The sequence below is a fragment of the Brachyistius frenatus genome, unplaced genomic scaffold (genome assembly GCF_029030835.1).
Source record: "Brachyistius frenatus isolate BFR_SWC_R1_liver_20210118 unplaced genomic scaffold, ASM2903083v1 Contig_17, whole genome shotgun sequence".
Taxonomy (NCBI): Eukaryota; Metazoa; Chordata; class Actinopteri; family Embiotocidae; genus Brachyistius; species Brachyistius frenatus.
This window is the reverse complement of record NW_027210616.1, coordinates 2,598,631-2,619,069: the sequence shown is the minus strand read 5'-3', so window position 1 is coordinate 2,619,069 and position 20,439 is coordinate 2,598,631. Positions and strand designations below refer to the sequence as shown.

Below are 20,439 nucleotides of genomic sequence, written 5' to 3'. Positions count from 1 at the left end.
AACAAAACAAAAAAAAATCAGAATATGATTTATTGCCGAATTCATTTTCACATCCAAGGGGTTTGTTTTGGTGTTTAATAATCAAAGACTTCAAAAACTTGGAATACATAGATTTCTTTCTTTTTTTTAAAAAAGGGCATCATTAAAAATTAACCAAGAGGGTTTCTTGGTTTACAGATGATGCAAATCAGTATTAATGAGAAACAATTTGGATAAGTGGTTTCATCTCCATTGTGCAAATTAGATTTTCTGTGTCACATTTTAAATTGAATATATTTGGACTGTTACTTGAAAAAGACAAAACATCTGAGGATACAACGTTGGGCTCTCAGGATATGTGGTGGTCTTTCCACAGCCTTACCAATCAATTACTCATGATAGCAACTGATGATGAAAATATCCCTTCGTTGCAAACCAAAGAAGCATTGTGTGCTGTTGGGACTGCTTGAACTTAGACACATCTTTCCGGGTCTTTTGCATTTATTTCAAATTACCCAGAAATGAAGAAGTGCTGGTAATATACAAACTCAAGCGCAACAGAAATGAAGTTTTCAATATGCTCCGGGTCCGGATACAACATCCCGCAGAAGCCTGATCGCAGTCTGTACACCTGCAGCGATTTTAAAAGTAGCTGAAGAGCCTACGAGCCGTTAACCTTCCAGATGGGTTCCCAACAAAATGAAAGCAAAATACTGTTTACCAGATGGTAGAGCCGCTCACAGCAATACATACGAATTCCCGGTCTTCAGATTCAAGCAAATGACTGCATTTGATAGAAGCAAAATTGAGATTGACATCAGTGTCCACGAGCAACATATCTTAATGTGCGTGTCCTGTAAACTGTTGCCGACTATATATTTTTTTTATTGAGATACAACAGATTGGTTTTGTTTTCTTGTAAAGTAAAAGGCTTACACTTATTTAATATCAACAATGTGCAAGAGTCAGGTTTTGCAGATGGGAGGCTGTACAAGAAAACAACACAAGCGGCTCTGTTATGAATGGACAATACTACAAGTAAGAATACACAATGAAAACGTAATACTATGTACATGAAAAGATATTCAGATGGTTTGCAAGCAGGTTGGAGGAGATGAAGCGGTGGAATATGTACAAGTCTTTAAAACAATGGGTACGATTCAGGCGGTTGCTTTTCTTCTCCGCCGAGTCGAGCTTCTACCTCGGCTGCGTGTCGCCCTGCCCGTCGCCTGCTGTCATCTGCCGGTTGATGTTACTCTGAACAAAGTGTTTAAGACCGTCATAACCCTGAGTGAACAGATACTCCAGGTACCAGCTCCACTGCTTGGAGTGCTGAAACACACAGAAACGCCCCCCCCTCCCCCGGGTCACATCGAGGACATCTGAAGATGTGTACAATCAAAGACATCTCAATTAATCTGTGAAACTTCAAACTACGTGAAGTACGTGAAGTCTGTTAGAAATGCAGAAATGAAAAGGACACCTCTCGTACCTTTATGGAATTGAGGTTCATGTCCTTTCTCTCCGGCCAGCACTGATGAAGAGGGAACATTAATATTCATTGTCAGCCAACCTTGGTAAATCTCACAAGATTACTGCTGGATGTTGCAGTTGGACCGAACCAAAAAAAGGTACGTGTATTATTAAACATGATGAAAACCACATCTCATGCAGCAGCCATTAATAATAAAATGGCCTTCTGAATTAATGTATAATCTATGAAAGATACATTAATACCATATTTGTTATGCCTGTAAGTCTATTAACTAGCTGTACATAGCAGCTGTGTGCTGATCCATGAAGTACTTTGTACAGTTTGGAAATTAACACGGAGTAGGGTTTGTTTAAAGCTACATCAAAGATACATTTTGAATCCAAAATAAAAACCCAAATGATGCACTCTCACCTTCTGGTGGAAGTCGACAGCGTAGCCCATGAAGGCGGGGTGGTGGATGAGGTCGAAGCTCGCCCAGTACTGCGGTACGTTGCTCTTGAGCAGCAGGTTCTCTGACAGCTGTACATCTATGCCTGGATGAAACATCCGGGAGTTCCACAGACAGTTGACCATGACGACAACGTAGTGGTTGAACTCGCAGAACGTCTGCCGGCTGATGTGGAAGGCCTGCTGTAAAATAGAAGTGAACGGAACGACAGAATGAGGAAAAACAAACAAAGAACGTGGAGGAAAAGAGTCCAGCTCAACCACAAACACATCTGATGTCTGCTGTGATAATTAATTGGAATGACATTTACCAAGTCCAGTTTTCTTAATAAAAAAAGTGCCAATGACATTTTCAGGCAAGGATTCTGGCTGTACTTCATTCATTCGTAGTTCGCAGGGGCAGCTTTATTAAAATCATTAACTTTTTAAGTCCTCGTGTGAGAAGGTATTAGGGTTATCAGGTTTAGGGAAAGAGCTGGTCTGAGATGTCAAATCTAGCAAATCTAGCACAGGGACTCAAAACATTGAAAGAGGTTACCAAATACATCCCTAAAATGTACATCTAATATGTAATACATTATATATATATATATATATATATATATATATATATATATATATATATATATGCAGTTGCCATCGTTTTCACGCATGTATAGCAGGAGCAAAAAAAGAAACAGTAGTCTTTACCTTTGATAGTTTCTCCTGACTCTTGGCTGATGTCAAGTTCACTTTGTACCTGAAAAAAAATGTTCAAAGACAAGTGACCTCTGTGATCATGAATGATTGCAACACCACCGTGTTCTCTATGGTCTGTCAAAAAATATTATGCAGTTACACTCCAGTTTTCTTTTGCCGTGGCATTTTTTATCCCTAGCTTTGGTGAAGTTATTTCAGAGCTCAGGGGCGTAGTCAATTAACCAAGATTATGAGTATTTGTGCTATTATGGACTGGAGTTATAAATAATGCTTGGATTCTACATTAAAAAAAAAAGCAGGAGAGGGTTTAAGATAGATAGATATAGATATAGATATAGATATAGATATAGATATAGATATGGATATACAGACAGACACTTGATTAATCTTGCAAGGGGAAATTTTGTCGTTACAGCAGCATGTACAGGGCAAAGCTATAAAAATTACAGAACGTAAAAGTGTATTGCCTCTTAGCCTCTCTTTATCATAAATCATAAATTAACATGCAAGTGTAATGGAGCTATTTGATTCAAGTTCTGCTTCTTCATCAAATATGTATAAGCATATGACATACTACATTTAGGGTACTACTAACATATGCATCACAATAGGATTATGGCAGGCTGTTAACAGAGAGATGTGAAGTCCCCACCTGTGCATGATGTAGGCCAGTCTGTCCACACTGACCGGGTCGGTGGCAAACAGGGCCGGGTAAAAAACTCCAGGTGGAGGAAGGACCACGAGGGGGAGGCCGTACTTCAGAAATGTGTCGCACACCTGTGGCAGGAGACAGTAAAAAAAAAAAAAAAGTAGATACTCCAAGATTGAATATATGTCACTGCTGAAGCTTTTACCGTGACTCTGCTTTGTTAGAAGTTGGTCTGTGAAGCTATTCCTGGCATCGTACCTTCTTATTTATGCGATGATGTTGTGCCACATAAACATGGGAACTACTATTTATGCAACCGAAATGTTCTTTCTATTCTTAAGGCGTGTACCGAGCAAGGTAAACAAGCCCTTAAAAGCCTCCGATTCAAACATGAGCCAGAATGATGTAAAACATTATGAGAGGTTGCCAAGCAACCGGCAAAGACTTCAGAAAATTAGTGGTTTTGTGATCATTTATTTTCTTTCTCAACTTACTTCAACCGTCTTGTGCGGTGTGTGATGCTGCCAACTTGACTAGGAAACCACTGACACACTCGTATAAGATACATATTGGATAAAAAAAAAAAAAAAAATGCAAGCTCCCATGCAAACATGTTGAACTCAGATTTAATATCAATAGAGAAACGTTTCCCCACAAAAGGCAGAAAACAGCCCTGCAGTGTCAAACTCTTCATGCACATCATTCTGAGTAGTGGGGGTCAAACATCCAGGTGACTTAACAATAATCAAAACACATTTTATATTATTTAGAAGTACTCATGACACCCAAGCACAGACAAATAACGAAGCAGCTTCAATCATAAGCTTCAGCTCAATTACCGTCTCATAGAAGTCCAGGATGAAGCTGAGCAGGAGAGAGTGACAGCCTTCAAGTTGAAGGCCCACTGAAGCCAGCCGACCCACGAAGTGAACGAGCTCCAGCACAGAATCCTTAAAACCTGACAGAGTCATGTTTCTATGACAGAACAGAAAGTCAGACACACACTTTAACCAGATCAGACCAATCAGCACCATTCCTAACACCGGTTAGCGGATCTACCTTGGAGCATTATGCTGAAGGAAAGCGCACAAATCAGCCACAGTAGCAGTTTACGACAATTAGAGGTATGGCTCTGTGTGTCATATCTTTCATGATAACATCAGTGTAATTTTTTTAGATGATAAAAAAAAAATGTATGTGGTGACAAATTGCAATTTATCAACTTGTTGGCATAACGTCATACCGTTACGCAGTGTATTGGCACTGGCCGATGAAGTCACCGCTGGTCAGCCCAACGCAGCAGCGCTGAGATTATTGATAACTAAAGTAAAGTACTCCGACTCAATATTACACGAACCAGGGGTAGCAGCTCGGCACCTTTGTTACATCTGTAACTGATTAGGTGTGTGATGGCAGTTCTTGGCACAAGAGCAGAGGTTTCAAGAGCCTCGGCCTTCACGTTCTTCAGTCCATTCACAAAGGTCTATAGCTTGTTTACACTCAGTAAGTAAAAAAAAAATTTTTTTTTTAAAGTAGCCGGACGAAGATGTGAGACTCACATGGAGGTGTGGCTGTTGAGGCTGATGTCCAGGTCGTCCTCCAGAGCATACACCGAGTGCCAGGTCAGCCACTTCAGTAGCATAGAGTTTAGACACTCCATCAGTCCACACTGCAGACAGTGCCCAGAGAAATAGCAATAAGCATATAGTAAATTTATACACTGAACTAATGTTGGATCCATATTAAGTGCTTTGTGAATATAAGACAAACATGAATGCATCTTGTCAGTCAACTTAAAAGAAGGTTTTTATAGCAGGAGCAACTTTTCTCGACATCAGAAAGAAAAGCCTACCTTGAAAAACACTGAAGACGTGAAAAAGAGCTGCATGAGCGGCTCAAAGAGAAGCCTTCGGATTTCTGAACAGGAGGAGACGAAAGGTCAAATTTGTACCTGCTACATAATTTAATGCATTACACTTCTTGAATATGACAGGCCTTGTTAACATGAGGACATGACTTTGTTTTATGCAAGTGATCAGTAGGGTGCGGGAGGAAGGCAACAGTTTGTGAGGGTATGTTTGACAGACACAAAGAAAGAACTTTGAATTGTGAAGAAGAGATGGGTGAATAAAAGGGGAACTCTGTGGAGGCGAAACTCACGGGAACTCGGGATAACGGGAATGTTGCTCAGCAGGCCGAGGATCTGAGGACGGAGTAGAGAACCGTCCCAAACGTTGAGAAATTTGTAGAGGAAAGCCTCTGAACTGGAAAACCCCTCCTGGTGGAGAAAATATGACAAATTATTGACAATATGAAACAAACCATGGATTGTGATTTCACTTAGTAGTACACAGCAAGTGTCAGCTAAGCATGTGGATGCAGGTTAATGAATACAGGAAATAATAAACAGCATGTGTGAGGTATAAAGCTGTCACTTCTGTTGATTTTTTTTTTAACATATAAGCCAAACTGTAGTTTCATAATACACATGCACCTTATGAAGAAAAGGCGCCATTTTTTTTGGCATTACACATCAGGAAATATTTTGTTTGCCTTTTAGTTTTTGTAAAAAAAAAAAAACTAAAAAAAAAACTGCATGCACCAGATATGACATAAATAACAACTTAAATATAGAAAGATAATTACTGAAGAATACAAATAAATTACTGGTAATTACAGATACCAATAATCAAAATAAACATTGTACTTTTGGTGGCACTAATTGTCCACTCTTGTGCCAATAAATCACAGAAGAAGAAGAGACCACAAAATGGCCTCATTAAAAGAGCATCACTCCGACCTCAAACGGTGGAAAACATCACGGAGGGAAATGTGACTTTCCTGTTAGTTTCATTCAGATGCTTTTAAACCGATGAATGGAAACAATTCTAATGATTGTTCAAAAATAATTGTGACAGGTTGATGTATAATAATGGGGACAGGCGTAGAGAGATATCAGTGCCTGAGAAATGACGCTCACCTGGAGAAAGTGCTGTGCGGACAGCAACTTGTTCAAAAACTGAAGAGCTTCTTCTGAATTCTGGATCGCTCCTCCATCGCCACAGAATAAAAATTCTGAACAAGGATAACAAAAAGGGATATTTCATGAGCGAAAAAGTCAGGGGAGCGGAGAGAAAACAGCAGGGGATTTTATATGCACAGCATCTTCACACGGTGACATCCCTTGGGTCTCCTTTTAAGCTTTCTCTTTAAGAGTCCCTTTGATATGCCAACTAAGTAATATGTTGCGGTTCAACTGAAGGTTAACCTTGCTTTGGATGTATCCTGTGGATAGAAGAGATCACAGGAGTTTTATAGTTGTCCCCCTGTCGCCCCTCCATTCTTACCTTCGTGGAAAGCGTAGCCAAGCCAGAAATTGAGGCGTAGGAGGGCAGACTCATCCTGTACACAGTCCAGGTACTGAAGTGCCAGACTGGAACCCAGCAGTGAGCCCATCTGAGCAGGCAGCTGGTGGAGGTAAAATGAACAAACAGGAAACAAAAAAAGTATGATTGAGAGGCTAAAATAATCACCTAAATAAATGTAATTAGTCACAGATATGCAGTGATAACCAAAAATTGACAAATAACTCTATTCCCAAAGGCAAACATCACATTAAAGAGACACAAAGAGCTGGTCTGTGTCACTGACCGCCTCAAACTCCTTTCAAATAAGAATCAGCAAATGCTCGCGTCGTTGTCATGGAGTGGACCACTGATCCAAATCTGAACCAATTCCTCAGTATGCCGTAATCCCTGTGAGGGCGGTGCTGGGACATTTATCCACCACACTGGATAGTTTGTACAGACCCGTAAGGTGCACGAACAGCTGCCTCTCAATATAGAGACTTTGTCACAATAAAAAATAAATTAGAAGGAGAAAACAAACTGTAAATGGACACAACTCAGGTCTTCAATAATTATGGAGCGACTGTATCATTAAACTGAGAAAGCATCATTCTGTTTTTGACAAGATTTCAGGCAGAAAGGGAAATAATCAATAATCCTTTGTCAATGTCTTTGCGGTATGGTTTTATGAGGGTGACTGATTACGCTCATCTGTCTTTCCTAACATGTGGCAAAGTAGAGTCTCCGAGGCTATAACAAACACATTTGGTGGCATTAGCCTCCGAAAGGCTTATTGTTTATGTTGGCTTTGTGGGCAGTGAAAGAGGGGAATTTATTGAGCATGACACATAAAACTCTGCAAGTCATTTAAAATGACTTGTATCAGTTTATCAGGTCACTGAATCTGCAGGACAAATAGACATTTATGGTGAGGCCTCTTTAAATGACCATTTGCTTTGAAACTTTGTCCAATGCATTACTCAGAAACATCTCATCTCTGGTCATTTGCTTTCTTTACTCATACAGGAGCGATAAAGCACTGATGATATCTGTAAAAAAAAAAAAAAAATAAATAAAAAAAAAAGGGATGACCAGTTTCAAAAAGAAATGACAAGCACTCTGCTCATGAAGCCGGTTTATGGTCTAATCTAATAAAGGAAAAACAGCCACAGGCCAGCTGCTGTGGTTTTTCTTGGACAGAGTTAAAGGCCACCGATCAGACAAAATCAGAGCTGTAACACAGCACCACCCTGTGGCTGTAAGCTTATATCACAAGTTAAATGTACTGTGGTGTTAGGTTGTATTCCGATCTTGTGTTTATATATTTGTATTTTATGTACTTTAACCCTTCCTCTGTGTGCTCCTCTCTGCTTCTGTGTGTAATGGATTGAAAGTGAGAATCTCTGACTGTGAGTGACTGTGCGAGTCAGTATGTGGGTTCCAGGGAGTTGATTGGTTCCAGCTCGACAGCCACAGGTTAAAGGCCAGCTTTCCCGAGCACCCATGGGCTCTCCTCCCTGCAGGTCCAACCAGCCAGTGATCACAAATGATCATACTGTGAGCATTTTTGTTTAATCTCTCGTCTCCTGTTTTTTCAAGTTAAGGTGAGAGATTTGTCTTTTTTTTTTATTTGATTTTTGATTTTATACACTTTATTAATCCCCGAGGGGAAATTTCTTCACGACAGCAGGGGGATTTGCTTGAGTGGATTATTCTAGGTTGATTAATTAAGTCCCATTTAGTTCATTTAACAGCTAGTCCACCTTAAAGTCAAAATGTGTCCTTAACACTTTTAGGTTTATAGTCGTTGTTGATTGTGGCTGTGGGAGCTGGGACGAGGGGAGTCTCATGTTCATGTTGCACCTGGTTTTCCCTCTACCTGGGACATACAGTCCCCGTGGTCATGCGACTGACATGCATTTTATTCCGCTGCTGAAACCGTTACTGACAAACTAACCTGAGGCTGAGTTAGCCGAGAACAAAAGAAATGAAAACAAGACCGTAAAGGGTTCGGGCCCTCCCCCGGTTGTAAAACTTAAAGAGATTTTGTCCCAGGAGAATTACCTCTATGCGGTGCATATTTTCAAGCAGATGAGCAAAAGACTCCAGCTGGACCAGAGGGACCAGCTTTCTGCTGGAGGACTGCTCCATCTGAGCCTCCTTGTTGACTACTGAAGTCAATGCCGGCAACTCCAGGTGGCAGTATTTCTAAAGAAAAAAAAACACAAAACATAGGTAAAAGCACTAAACTTATGATGAACTGGTTGATTACAAATTTCTACGTAGTAAGGGTGCTAATAGTCATTTCAATTATTGATTAATCAATAAATCAATTATTTATTTTGTCTATGAAATATTTGAATATCATCTCATGTTTCCTGTTGCTCAAAGTGACATCTTCAAATCTCAGAAGTATAAAACCCCAAAATACTGAGTTATACATAAACATAAAAACAGTAAATCCACAATGTTAAGGAGATGAAACCAACAAATATTTTCTATTTCTGCTTAAAGACTAAATCAAATGAGTATTCAATATCATAAGATTTGCCAGTTATTGATCTGTTGCCCTACTGATCACCTAATTGACTTTATGTTTCTGTATTAATCTGATACTTTGATAGAGCCTCTAAAAATTTCCATTTGTACCTTCTCAAATAAGACAAAATGCCGTTTTTCTTTGTCATATTATGTAAATTGAACAACTCGAGAGTAAACTGGAGACATCCCCATGGATGTGAATGCTATTCACAATGCCACAATATTTTTCAGGGTAAAAGCTTAATCAGGAAAATAACCTGCCGATTAATCAATAATGAACACTTGGCATCGTCTTCTGACCATGTCACTCCCTCCAATTATACTTTAACGTTTCGTACAATGAGAGAGCAGTGAGTTCCGATACCAGTTTTACCCCAGGGGAAAACCTAAAGAGCCTTCAGGTGAATGCTCTGGTGGATGCTGTGGGCTGATGAGATGCTGGGACGGTATGGCAAGTAACAGCAGCAACAGACTGCAAACACAGTTAAAAAAAAAAAAAAAAAATATTTAAAAATCTGACAACTTAAATGGGCTTCCATACCCTTTTCTTAGCAGTGGTCTTATCCTTCTTCGTGAAGGCCACGCTGATGCTGGAAGCAACCTGAGAACCGTTCCTCTTCTGTACAGCAATCAATGCTGATTTCCAGGGAGAAATGTGGTTCTTAAATCCACTCTGTAAAAGCACAGAAAACATTCAGGGTTCCGCTGGTGTTTTAGAGATGATGCTCATATTGTGTTACAACAGCATTAACTTAATCTATGTACAAACCCTCATCTGTGATTGGATGGAGAGCGTCACTAGTTCAGGGCAAAACACTCTGTAAAGTGACAGGAAGTGCAGAAGGAAAGGCTGCCGTCCCTGAGGAAACAAGAACAAGTATCAGCACACTCAGTAGGACACATCTTCGTACTAGACGTTTCTGTTTTTGAATCATGTTTTCTACTCATGCAGAATACAACGATACTCAATGATATGGTAGGGCAACTGTTTATGGGAATAACGTGCAGAGCGTAACATTTCTGCAATTGGACACCGAGTAGATTTACATAGTGAGGCTACATCCAAACTAACATATTTTTATTTCGTAACAAATACCATCTCCTTCTGCAGGAGTGTTTTAGCACTGTTTCAGAACTTATCTCTGTCCATATTAACACGCCAGAAAACGCACATCACATTATTAGTCATGCACACCGGGCACTCAGTCCAAAACAAGTGATACAGCATATTTAGTGACCAATTAGATTCTATGACTGACATTGTTGGTTAGGTTGAGGCATGAGGAGTAAGATGGATAGGGTGAGAATATCAGGGCAGGTCACAGAATCTGATGGGTCACGATAACAACAGTGATCCATGTAGGGCTGATGACACCACTGGACATAGCAAATCCTTTGAGTGATAGCTTGTCTTCTGCTCATGTAGGAAATACTAGCATTATAAAATGCAGTAAATTAACTGTTCAGCAGCCGCGAGCATAGACAACAAGTCAGCAACGGCTGTAATTCATTATTATGGTATTTAAAGATGTAGTTTGTTTTGTTTTCCAGAAAAGGGTCACATGATGGGGACGTGACAAATTCAGGGAAGGCCACATTGTGACTGACAAGACACAATTAATAAGTTAATTTGGGTGTCTTCTTCACCAGTATGCCTCATTCGGACAGCAATAAAACCAGGGAGTTTTCATCTAGAAAAGGGTCAGCAAGTCTCCATTTAAGTTGTTTTTTTTTTTAAACTAAAACGTATCAGTGTGGATGTAGCCTGAGTAAGGAAAAAATGTAGTTCCTTTGATACGTGGCTCTAGGTGACATACAATCTGCAAGAAGTTTACCAGTTTAGACTGTAGCTGCAGTAGCTTCCTGACTCTGTAGACCCGCACTACAGGGACAAAATGAGACAGTTAATAGTGCTCAGAGACGTGATGGGAACACTCAAAACAAAGCAAATAATGCAGCAAACCAGAAAAACAGGGGAAATAGTATGTTCATAGTATGTGGATCATATTTCAGGTGGGAAAATATTTGGCTTACCGTTTTCCTTCCTGGTCAAAAGGTACAACAGATGGCAGATGAAAGGGCACTGAAAAAATGTGACAAAATATAATTCATCAATTCACATCTCATTTAATAGCAGTGATACATGTAAGTACTGAAGGAGAAGGAATAGGACCTGTTCTAGTATGCAGTTATACTGAGTTATGTGGAGGACTCCACTGATAATAATCCAGACTATATTTGATATATAACCCCACAAACCTTTTCACTAAAACAGGCCTCCGGTTGCGAGGCACTTGCTTCTAAACAGATTCAGTTCAGCAACACAGGACAACACAAACCCCTTTTGTAGTGTATGTATTGCAGGCCAAGACCATAGAGACTTCTATCTATGTCTTTCCAGTCAGGCACAAGTTAGCTTTTATCTTATAACCAACACGTGTCATTTTAATATTGTGTTAAAAAAAAAAACAGCTCAGATATATAGATATAAATGTAATTCTAATTAAATTTAGTGAACCCCCATTTTGTTACTCGCAGTGTAAGACATGTAGAATTGAATAGTGTTAAATTTTGTATTGATTGCATCAGATTTTGCTCAACAATTACAAACAATACAAACAAATACAAAGATCACCGGCACACATACCAGATTTTCTTCTGTGACGAAGTTGAAGATGAAGCCATAAATAGCTCGAAGTTGGTCCTTTGCATCGATCATGTCAAACACTGTCAACACCCACTTTATGAAAAGAATCTGAAAATTGTAAATGCAGGAAGACACACAAATAGATTAAACTATGGAACAATCTTACTAAAGACACATGCAGAATCAAACTCATCTTAAATGCTATTAACTATTGTTTAGAAATAAAAAGGCACAAAAATATAAATTTTAATGATATTATATGAACAGAAAGAGAGCAGAGAGCAAAAGTCTTTTTTTTTCATATTATTTTGTTAAAGATGGTTAATAGTGCAAATGGTAAAATAAACATTTCTTCCAACCAATATACTTAAATGATTCATGAATAGAAAGTAAACAAATCAATTACAGCTTTACTGTCCAACACCATGAACTAAATACTATAAAAAAAAATTTAAAAAAAATTAAAAAAGTCATAGAGATCCAAGTTTAATCTTAAAGTTGCAAAGTATTTGCACTTACCTGAGTGCTGATAGGTATTTTGCCAACACCCAACCAAACCAATGCTCGAACTACAGCCTCCTGTGGCACCACAGAGGTGGGAATCAGGCATTTCAGCACCCGGACACATGGACCACTCCCTACACAGATCATTCACAGAAACATAATCAGTTGAAAGAAGCAATTTAAAAAAAATAAAATTAAAAAAAATTAAAAAAGCCTGCTGTTCAAGGCCTTAATACACACTTTTTACTTTGCACAGTTGTCCCTACAGTTTTGGAAGAAATTCAAACCAATTTTTGCACCATGTGTTTTAATTGTGTGGAAAATGTGTGATCACATCATGCTGACATCTTGATGCATGCTCAGTAATTAAATTCCCAGAAAGTGGAATCACTTTATCTGGACCAAAATTTTAGTGGGAGAAACATGTCATCGCTCCTCTAAGTGACTTGATCAATGAAAAAAGCACAAAGGGGACTGAGCGGGATCGTAACTGTGACATGTTCACACAAATCCAAATGTGTTTTATAATGTTTATCAATGAAAACAACAAAAAAGACTGACAACCAGTTACTGTACTGTAATAATCAAGTCAAACTTTAATACTCTGATGTGACCAGATATGAACTGAGCTGCCAAATATCATAGGCTTACTCCCCCGCATGGTCTCTGTGCCCCCATACAAGTGAACAGGTAAACAATGATGTGCGAAACCACACCCGTGTGCCAATTACCCGCAGTGAAGGGTGCAGCCTAAATGTCTAATTAAAGACAGCCAGATGTCTGGCTCCTACAATGCACAAGGACATTGTGATTAATGTTCACCAAAATTTGCATATGAATCCAATCACTAGCGCCGTTTGATATTCAGCTGTGCTGTTGATAAGGTTGAGGATGCTTGCATTTACAAAGTCTCTTGGATGAGTGATGAAATGTTTCTCCCGCTAGACTTTGGGTCCAGGTGAACACTGATAGGACATTACATCATATAATTTTATTATAATATAACTTCAGATCTCGTCAATTAACTTGCGCTGAAGCACAACTTCAAGGTGTTATTACATTTTGAACAGCCACAGTGGAACAGTGGTGAACCACCTCAGATTAAGAAGCTGCTTGAATGCGTGTGGTTTGTTCTACTTCCACATGAGTTACTGTGGGTTCTCTGATTCTGCCCACAGTCCAAAAACAGGCAGGCTGAGTGAATTTTTGCCTTTAAATTAACCGAGGTTGGAGTGTGAACGTTGTTAGCTCCATGACAAACTGGCAACCCGTCCCAGGAGTGCGCTTGCTTGGTGTGTGATCAGCCAGACGACAAGCCCAAACAACTAAAGAATGTGCTATAATAGCTCCCCCCCCATCATGTAGCTAACAAGCCCATTCTTACTGCTAGAAATTCCACGATTACAACAATCACCAGTCCACAGCTGCTAAGTGACAGTCTTACCCATACGGAGGCTCATGGCAAACTCCAGCATAATAGAAATGGCCTCTGGGGAAAGTCCCTTACTGAAGGCCACCTGCTCCACCAACTCCAGGTTCTTCTCCAACTCATCGTTCCCCTGCACAGGAGTACCTGCTTCAACTACAGGAGGGAGAGGTGATTACCCATCAGAGTGTGTATGTACTTTTATAATTTCTAAAATACTCCCACAGTTTGACATACAAGAGGCATTATCAACACGTTGATGACATGAAAGTAGATGAGCTGGCACAGTAGAAACTATTTGCAGACCCCCCCCCCCTTTCCCCTTTCTTACTAGGACATGAACATGGGCGGCTTTCACTGTTTTACTAAGTGTAACTCCATCGTAAAATATTTGGAAATGTCGATGTTAAAAAATAAAACTCAACACAAGGGACTCAAATAAGAAGAAAAGTATTGAAAATAACTACATACCCCATAAGATATTTATCTGTGTTGGAAAGAATAATTTTACAAAATTGCTCCAAAAATCCACATCCCTTCTTCACTTCCTGATTTTGCTCATGAGACTGAAATTGGGAGCATTAGCTGAATAATAACCAAATTTCAGTTAAAAACATATCATCAAGATAGTTAAATCATTAATTAAAAATGATTTGCCTGCCAAAGTTCTTATGTTTAATGCTAAATGTTGTGTGTTAAAAGCATTCTTTGGCAAGAGTTTTGGTGAATATTGCTGTTGAATAAATTGAATGAATAAATTGAATAAATCTGCATATTTAGTTGAGCAGCCCATGCATTGTTCACGGCATAGCTCAAATTAATATTGGCTGCATGCCGGGCATTCAGATAAATCTCTTTCAGAACAACGGTCAACCATGTGGTAGAATATAATCATATAATATAATAGATAAATAAATAAATAGTCATATAATTGTAAAGATGGTCCAACACACACGTAGTGGCCACAATGACGTCACCATGGGTAGATCCCAGATACTACAGCTGATCGTCCAGTACGGAGCTTGTTGACTTGAAGTCTCATCCATTGATCTGAGCCGTGATAAGTAACGACTCTATTAGCCATCAGTAAATGTAAGTTACACAAGAGCTTCCAGAGAGTACCTCGTGGTTTTTGCAATACATTTGGATCTCATGTTTGTTTTTGGTTTTTTAATATACGTATACGAGAATAATCAGTCACTTCTAGCCTTGTGGATAAAAACATAATACGTTCACTGCAAAAAAAAAAAAAAAAAAAAATCTAACCACAGTCAGAAAGGTGTTTTTATACGACACATCTCCGGTGAAATAACTAAGAAAAAACGATTTGTTTGTCAGCTCTGTGGCCCAAATGTGAAGCACCAGGTAGCCCTGATCCACACCCACGTTCAGTTAGAAAACCACGTAAACATAGCTTAACGTTCGCCCAACTGTCCCTCCTGATATTGCCTGTTTATCGCCATCTATTCTTTGATTTTTAAATCCGAGCAGAGGTCCATCTGGAGGCAGTAACGCCACCATCTGCTACCGATGTGAGGAAGTGTCTGGCCGAGTCTTACCCTCGGAGAAGTACTTCAGGGCCAGAACAAACGGATCTTCCGCCTCGTTTTTCCTCCTCTCATTTTCCGCGACTCTCAAACTTTTGTTACTGCTGCGGCTGGACACAGAATCCGACAGGTTTAGCGTCGTTGCCATTTCTACATTGCTAAAAACTTGCTAAAAAAACAACAACAACAACAACAACACTGCGCTTTGCTCCGTTTTCCTCCGCCATTCAAACAAAACTCAAATCTTCCGCGCGACCGTTTGACCTGCGCTTGCGCAGTACAGTCTACCCGCTTCTGTTGCCGTGTGGGAGTTGTAGTCCTTTTTCTTTTTTTGTCTTCATTCGCCGAAAAAGCAAGCAAGCTACCATTGGACTACAATCGTCACGTAGCTTTTGTTTTGTGAGAGGACGCTTCGTCGAATAACAATAAAACTGGTCAGTATTACTGAAAAACTAGCCTGACACACCGGATGTAGACTAAGACTGCCTGCCATTGGTCAACAGGCATCCCCCTCCACTTCCGCGATCTGCCCGTCACCATTTTCAAAATCCCCACATCCACCACCCTCTCTTGAGGCGCGTCCTCTCGCCAACACTTTTACATCAAAGACGGAACCTCCAATGACACCTCCATCAGACTCATCGTGGACTATAATGAGTCCGCACAGAAGAGGGGTGGATCATCTTGTCCGCAGGTTCAAGCTCCATTATCCTGGAGCTTAACCCTCCCGAGACTGTAGAGAAGTCACTTAAAGGTGGCCACCACTCCCCCCTCACCATCGAAGTGAAATACTTTTATCTGCTGTGATGTCTTAACATTTCTGGGTTCCACCATCTCTCAGGATCCAAAATGGGAGATCAACATAAAACACCATTATGATTTAACTACGAGTAGAGGAAAATGAGACTCCCACACGATTTCCTCACATCATTTTCTGCTGCTGCCATTGAGTTTGTCTTTGGTGTTTCCATCACATTCTGGGCTGGATCTGAAACCATACAGGAGTAGAACAAATTGGGCTGTGAAGACAGCCCATTAGACAGTAGGTTTCCTCCTACCATCCCTACAGGACAGACACCTCCCGGGTCGGGGACTGTGCAGGTAAAAACTTAACTGACCCTTCACACCTTGTCTTTAAACTCTTCTTTCTCTCTGAGAGACAAAGTCACACAGTTGAGGAACAATTTCTTCCCTTCAGTCACAAAGGATCGCAGGCCACTGCTTTAATCATTTTCTAGAGGTGGTGGGTCAAACATACAACGAATATAAATACATAATACACTACAGACGAGACCAATGCAAATCATAAATGAGGTGGATTCAAGTGAACAAATTCAAAATCTTGCTTGTGAAGGTTTGAAGCAAAAAGGTGATTGCCTAAAATTTGCTTTGTTTTGCTTTTAAATTCAATACAGTAAGTACTGCATTAAAGCAGATGTGTTTTAAGATAATACTTGTCAATGCTCTAAACACAGCAAATGCAATTCAGTTCACTTTTATTCAGGCCAGAAGTCCCTACGGCTATAACTCACAATTCTTTTTTATTACTGACTAGTTCTCTAATCAGTTTGTCATATTATTGCAGCTCTTTGGTCTTTAAAATGTTAGAAAATAGTGGAAATGTTCATCACAATTTCCCAAAGCCCATCTTAACATATTCAGATGTCTTGTTTAGTCTATACAACAGTCCAAACCTCAAAAATATTCAGTTGACTATCAAGAGAATAAGATAAACAAAACAATTCACATTTGAGAAACTGGAGCTGTTTGATATTTTTGGAAGGAATTTTGTTAATTTACTGTATAATCTCAGAAATCTCAAAATCCGGTTAAATAAAACTAAAACTATGTAGCATTTGTAAACCCTACAACATAAAATGGTCAGTAAATACCAGACATGAAAGCTGAAGGAGGGTTCATTCTTTTTACTTTTATGTCTTCATGTAACTAAAGACGGTCTGACAATTAGCCCTTTGGGGAGTGCAAAATACACTAGTTTAAAAGTTGTCTTTTGCCCAACTGTAACTGCTAGTTTTCATGCTTAGTGGGAGGAGCAGGGACAAAATCCCTCCACTTTGTCAAGAAGTAACAGAAGGACCCTTGTGTTTGTCCCCATGGCCACCGTGGTCTACCATGGGCCTGGTTGTTTTCTCCCCATTTATTGGGTCAGTAAAGGGGTGTTGCGCTGTAACACATAGAATGAAGTAAACAACCAACTCCTTACAGGGCATGGTGACTAACCCTGCATATGTGGGCAGTGTGTTGTTTAATTCTGATGAGAAGGAATCACTCTGACAGAAGTTATATAACAAGATTACAACGCAAAAACCGCTTTACAGCATCCAGTGTTGCAAATATAATGTACAGTTGGTTAACTCTGATTGAATGACATGAAAGAGTGCTAATAAAAGAAACAATATTTAGTCAGTCTCACCTCCAATACTTTATTTTAAGTATATCATTTACAGAAATATTGTGAATTTCAAAACTGACAGCATTTTCAACTGCAATAGGAATGCTTTTTATATCTTTAAAGAGGAAAAATAAAACTAAACCCATGATCAGAATTTAAGTTTAATACTTCAACTGTGGATTACAAATGATTAAATCAATGATTTAACAAGCAAAAATATTTTTTTTGATTTGGTTATGTTCTGCTGTACAAGCTGGCAGCAGACACCTGAGACAGCAACCACTGCCCTTTCCTAAACAACTTCACTGTGATAATAGAACTCAAAGGAGAAAGAGGACATTCAGCTTATTTCACTTTGGGAGAAAGGATGTCATGCGTACCTCTGGAAAAATCTACTGAGATGAAAAATGAATGAGGAATTATATGTTTGTTTTCTTCCTAAACCAGCGCGCTGGTAACACTGCATCAAAATATTATGTAGATATGTAATACGATGTTTAATTAGTACAAAATTCTTTCAACACTGCTCTTCTTAGTTTATGTTCTATGATGTTGACCAAATTGAACATGCTTGAAATTTAAGTATTATCAGTCTTTCCTACCTGCGGTATAAAAACAAATTAGAAAAACAAGCTACAAAGATTCTGTCATGAAAAATAACATTCTCTAAACAACTTATAACATAAATGAAACTCATACTTGGGTAAAAACACAAACACTTTTAACACAGTATAGAAATGAAATAAATAAGGAAACTGGACTGACTAGTGTAACACTGAGCTGAGCTCTTCAGAATTTCCACAGGTATGATTGTCCACGATTATGTTGAGGATGTTTGGGTCAGGAGTTCTCAGTTTCACAGTAAGAGTGCACAGGTGAGAGTAATCAGTCAGTCAGCTGGACGGGACAGAGGATGTGTGTGAGGGGGTAATATTACTAGGAGTGACTGTTTACTTCAAAATTTGAATTACTACAATCCATTAGAGGTGCACCAGGTTCCTTTCGCTGTGGCTTGGACCAAAGTGGAAGAGGATCTTAGGACTGCTTGACCTTGTTCTTTTCCTGATCATTGATGTGCTGTTCTTCTCTGCTGTCCTCTCTCTCCGGCCGGTCATCACTCTGGCGGGCGATGAGCAGTCGGCAGGTGAGCAGAATACCAAAGACTAAAGCGTGGGCGTACCGTTTCAAGGGGTCTCCTACTAGCTGATGGAAGAACAGGACGGCCAGCATGACCAGCAGCAGCAAGAAGTTGGCCACATCCTTCGGCCTGCCCGGCACCAGGGTGAGCACCACACCGCAGCCCACCTCCAAAGAGCCAATGATCTTACGCAGGAGGACTGAGCTGATCCCAATCTTTTTCAGGCCTGGCAATGCCTTGGCATAGCTCTTGTATGCCCTTTTCTGAAACAAAGAGTACAGACATCTGTTTAAACATCTATTACATGCAACTGAGGTCCACAAACTCCACCGGGCGTCTTCTAGTGAGGTCATTCCAGGATCATGTAAGGTCACCAACTCAAGTGTTAAGCATCCCAAAGCATTTCAAGTGTGAGCTATCATCAGTGTGGTTGCACCATTTATCTTCAGCCTATTGCTCCCCGTCTCAAAAAGCCTATAAATGCATACAATTACTATAAGAAAATGCCCTCGGGACTTGTCGATGTGGATTTGGCATTGATTAAACCTGCAGGCATGTATCATCTTCCACACAGGATATTCAAGCAACAGAACCCTTAAGTGCATCTCAGAAATTGCTCGAATGCGCCGCCATTGCTCTTCATCTGCTAAGTTGCTCTTTGCAGCTCCAGCACACATATTAAGACGTTAGAGAGCAAGCTATCACTCCCCTATCTGTTGGTTATCCTGCGTACATGTCCGCACATTTAAACTAAATAAGAGCATGTTTTAAGCATTCATTCAGTCATTATCCCTCCCCGTTTCAGCGTTTACTGGCTAATGACAGACAAATTCCGGTTTGTTTTACGTGTCCATAATGATTCATGAACGTAAAACCTGCGTTAATACTGAATTATTTTCAGGTTTATCCAACAATGTGCAGGCCTAACCTGTGTGATTACAGGCAGGTCTAAACATTTTATATAACCTTGCAGGATGCACCGTTGGGAAAACAAGGCTTCACAGAGGCAGATGAGGGGGGGAAAAAAAAAAAAAAAAAAAAAGCAGGCCAGTATCTAAAGCGTTCGTTTTTCCGTAATCTTTTACTATTAAAGGTCGCCATCTCCACACATTATTCAAGCCTGAGAGACTACAGCGTCTGCAGCCAACGCAGAACAAATGGCCTTTACCCCCCCCCCCCCCCTCTCACCCTCCCGACAGATGCGGACACTTCATGGGTAAAGATTTAAACGCTACTCACCATTTCGCTGTATGCATCTTTGCTTAGTCTCGGGGTGAGCTTAATGGTGCCCATAAACACGAAGAACAAACCCAGAGCAAAAGAAAGGGCCACAATAGTTATTGTCCTTGGTGAGGCCATCTTTCGCCACCGTGCGCTGCAGCTGCCAGGCGCTTCCCACTGAACCGAAATGAAAGTCGGACTATTTTCCCGGTGAAGCTACATCAGGGGGATGGGCTTTGAGGATGAGCCACAAAAAAATGGCGAAGCGGTCTCCCACCCCCACCCACCCACCCACCCACCCCCATCTGCGCCGCTAGCAATCCAGAAGCAGGAGAAGACTGTTAAAACAGCCTCACACGTTAGTTGTCAGCGCTTCACTTATTAAA

General features: G+C 40.1%; 2 protein-coding genes across 2 annotated transcripts; both read right to left on the bottom strand.

Moving 5' to 3' along the window:
- Nucleotides 1-60: 60 nt before the first annotated feature.
- On the bottom strand, nt 61-15,526 carry cenpi (centromere protein I). Its single transcript, XM_069694158.1, has 20 exons — nt 15,294-15,526; nt 13,753-13,890; nt 12,324-12,442; nt 11,805-11,912; nt 11,192-11,240; nt 10,993-11,039; nt 9,927-10,016; nt 9,699-9,830; nt 8,681-8,824; nt 6,617-6,737; nt 6,250-6,344; nt 5,430-5,547; nt 5,122-5,186; nt 4,829-4,938; nt 4,109-4,244; nt 3,273-3,397; nt 2,612-2,660; nt 1,886-2,104; nt 1,472-1,513; nt 61-1,311 (listed from the first exon to the last, which is right to left on the bottom strand). Exons 1-20 carry the CDS (start codon nt 15,427-15,429, stop codon nt 1,177-1,179), a joined length of 2,178 nt encoding a protein of 725 aa, XP_069550259.1. The 5' UTR covers nt 15,430-15,526; the 3' UTR covers nt 61-1,176.
- Nucleotides 15,527-17,711: 2,185 nt separating this feature from the next.
- Nucleotides 17,712-20,335, bottom strand: tmem35 (transmembrane protein 35). Its single transcript, XM_069694305.1, has 2 exons — nt 20,072-20,335; nt 17,712-19,095 (listed from the first exon to the last, which is right to left on the bottom strand). The coding sequence occupies exons 1-2, from the start codon at nt 20,189-20,191 to the stop codon at nt 18,730-18,732; spliced, it is 486 nt and encodes a 161-aa protein (XP_069550406.1). The 5' UTR covers nt 20,192-20,335; the 3' UTR covers nt 17,712-18,729.
- Nucleotides 20,336-20,439: the final 104 nt, after the last annotated feature.

Bases quoted from the DNA above. Each gene is read 5' to 3' on its own strand.
- cenpi (XM_069694158.1), bottom strand. From the start codon at position 15,429: ATGGCAACGACGCTAAACCTGTCGGATTCTGTGTCCAGCCGCAGCAGT. The intron at 11,040-11,191 runs GTAAGCCAAATA...TTGTCCCTGTAG, and splicing joins TTTGACCAGGAAGGAAAACG to TGCGGGTCTACAGAGTCAGG. The intron at 4,245-4,828 runs GTGAGTCTCACA...GTTCTGTCATAG, and splicing joins CTCAACAGCCACACCTCCAT to AAACATGACTCTGTCAGGTT.
- tmem35 (XM_069694305.1), bottom strand. From the start codon at position 20,191: ATGGCCTCACCAAGGACAATAACTATTGTGGCCCTTTCTTTTGCTCTG. The intron at 19,096-20,071 runs GTGAGTAGCGTT...TCTTTGTTTCAG, and splicing joins AAGATGCATACAGCGAAATG to AAAAGGGCATACAAGAGCTA.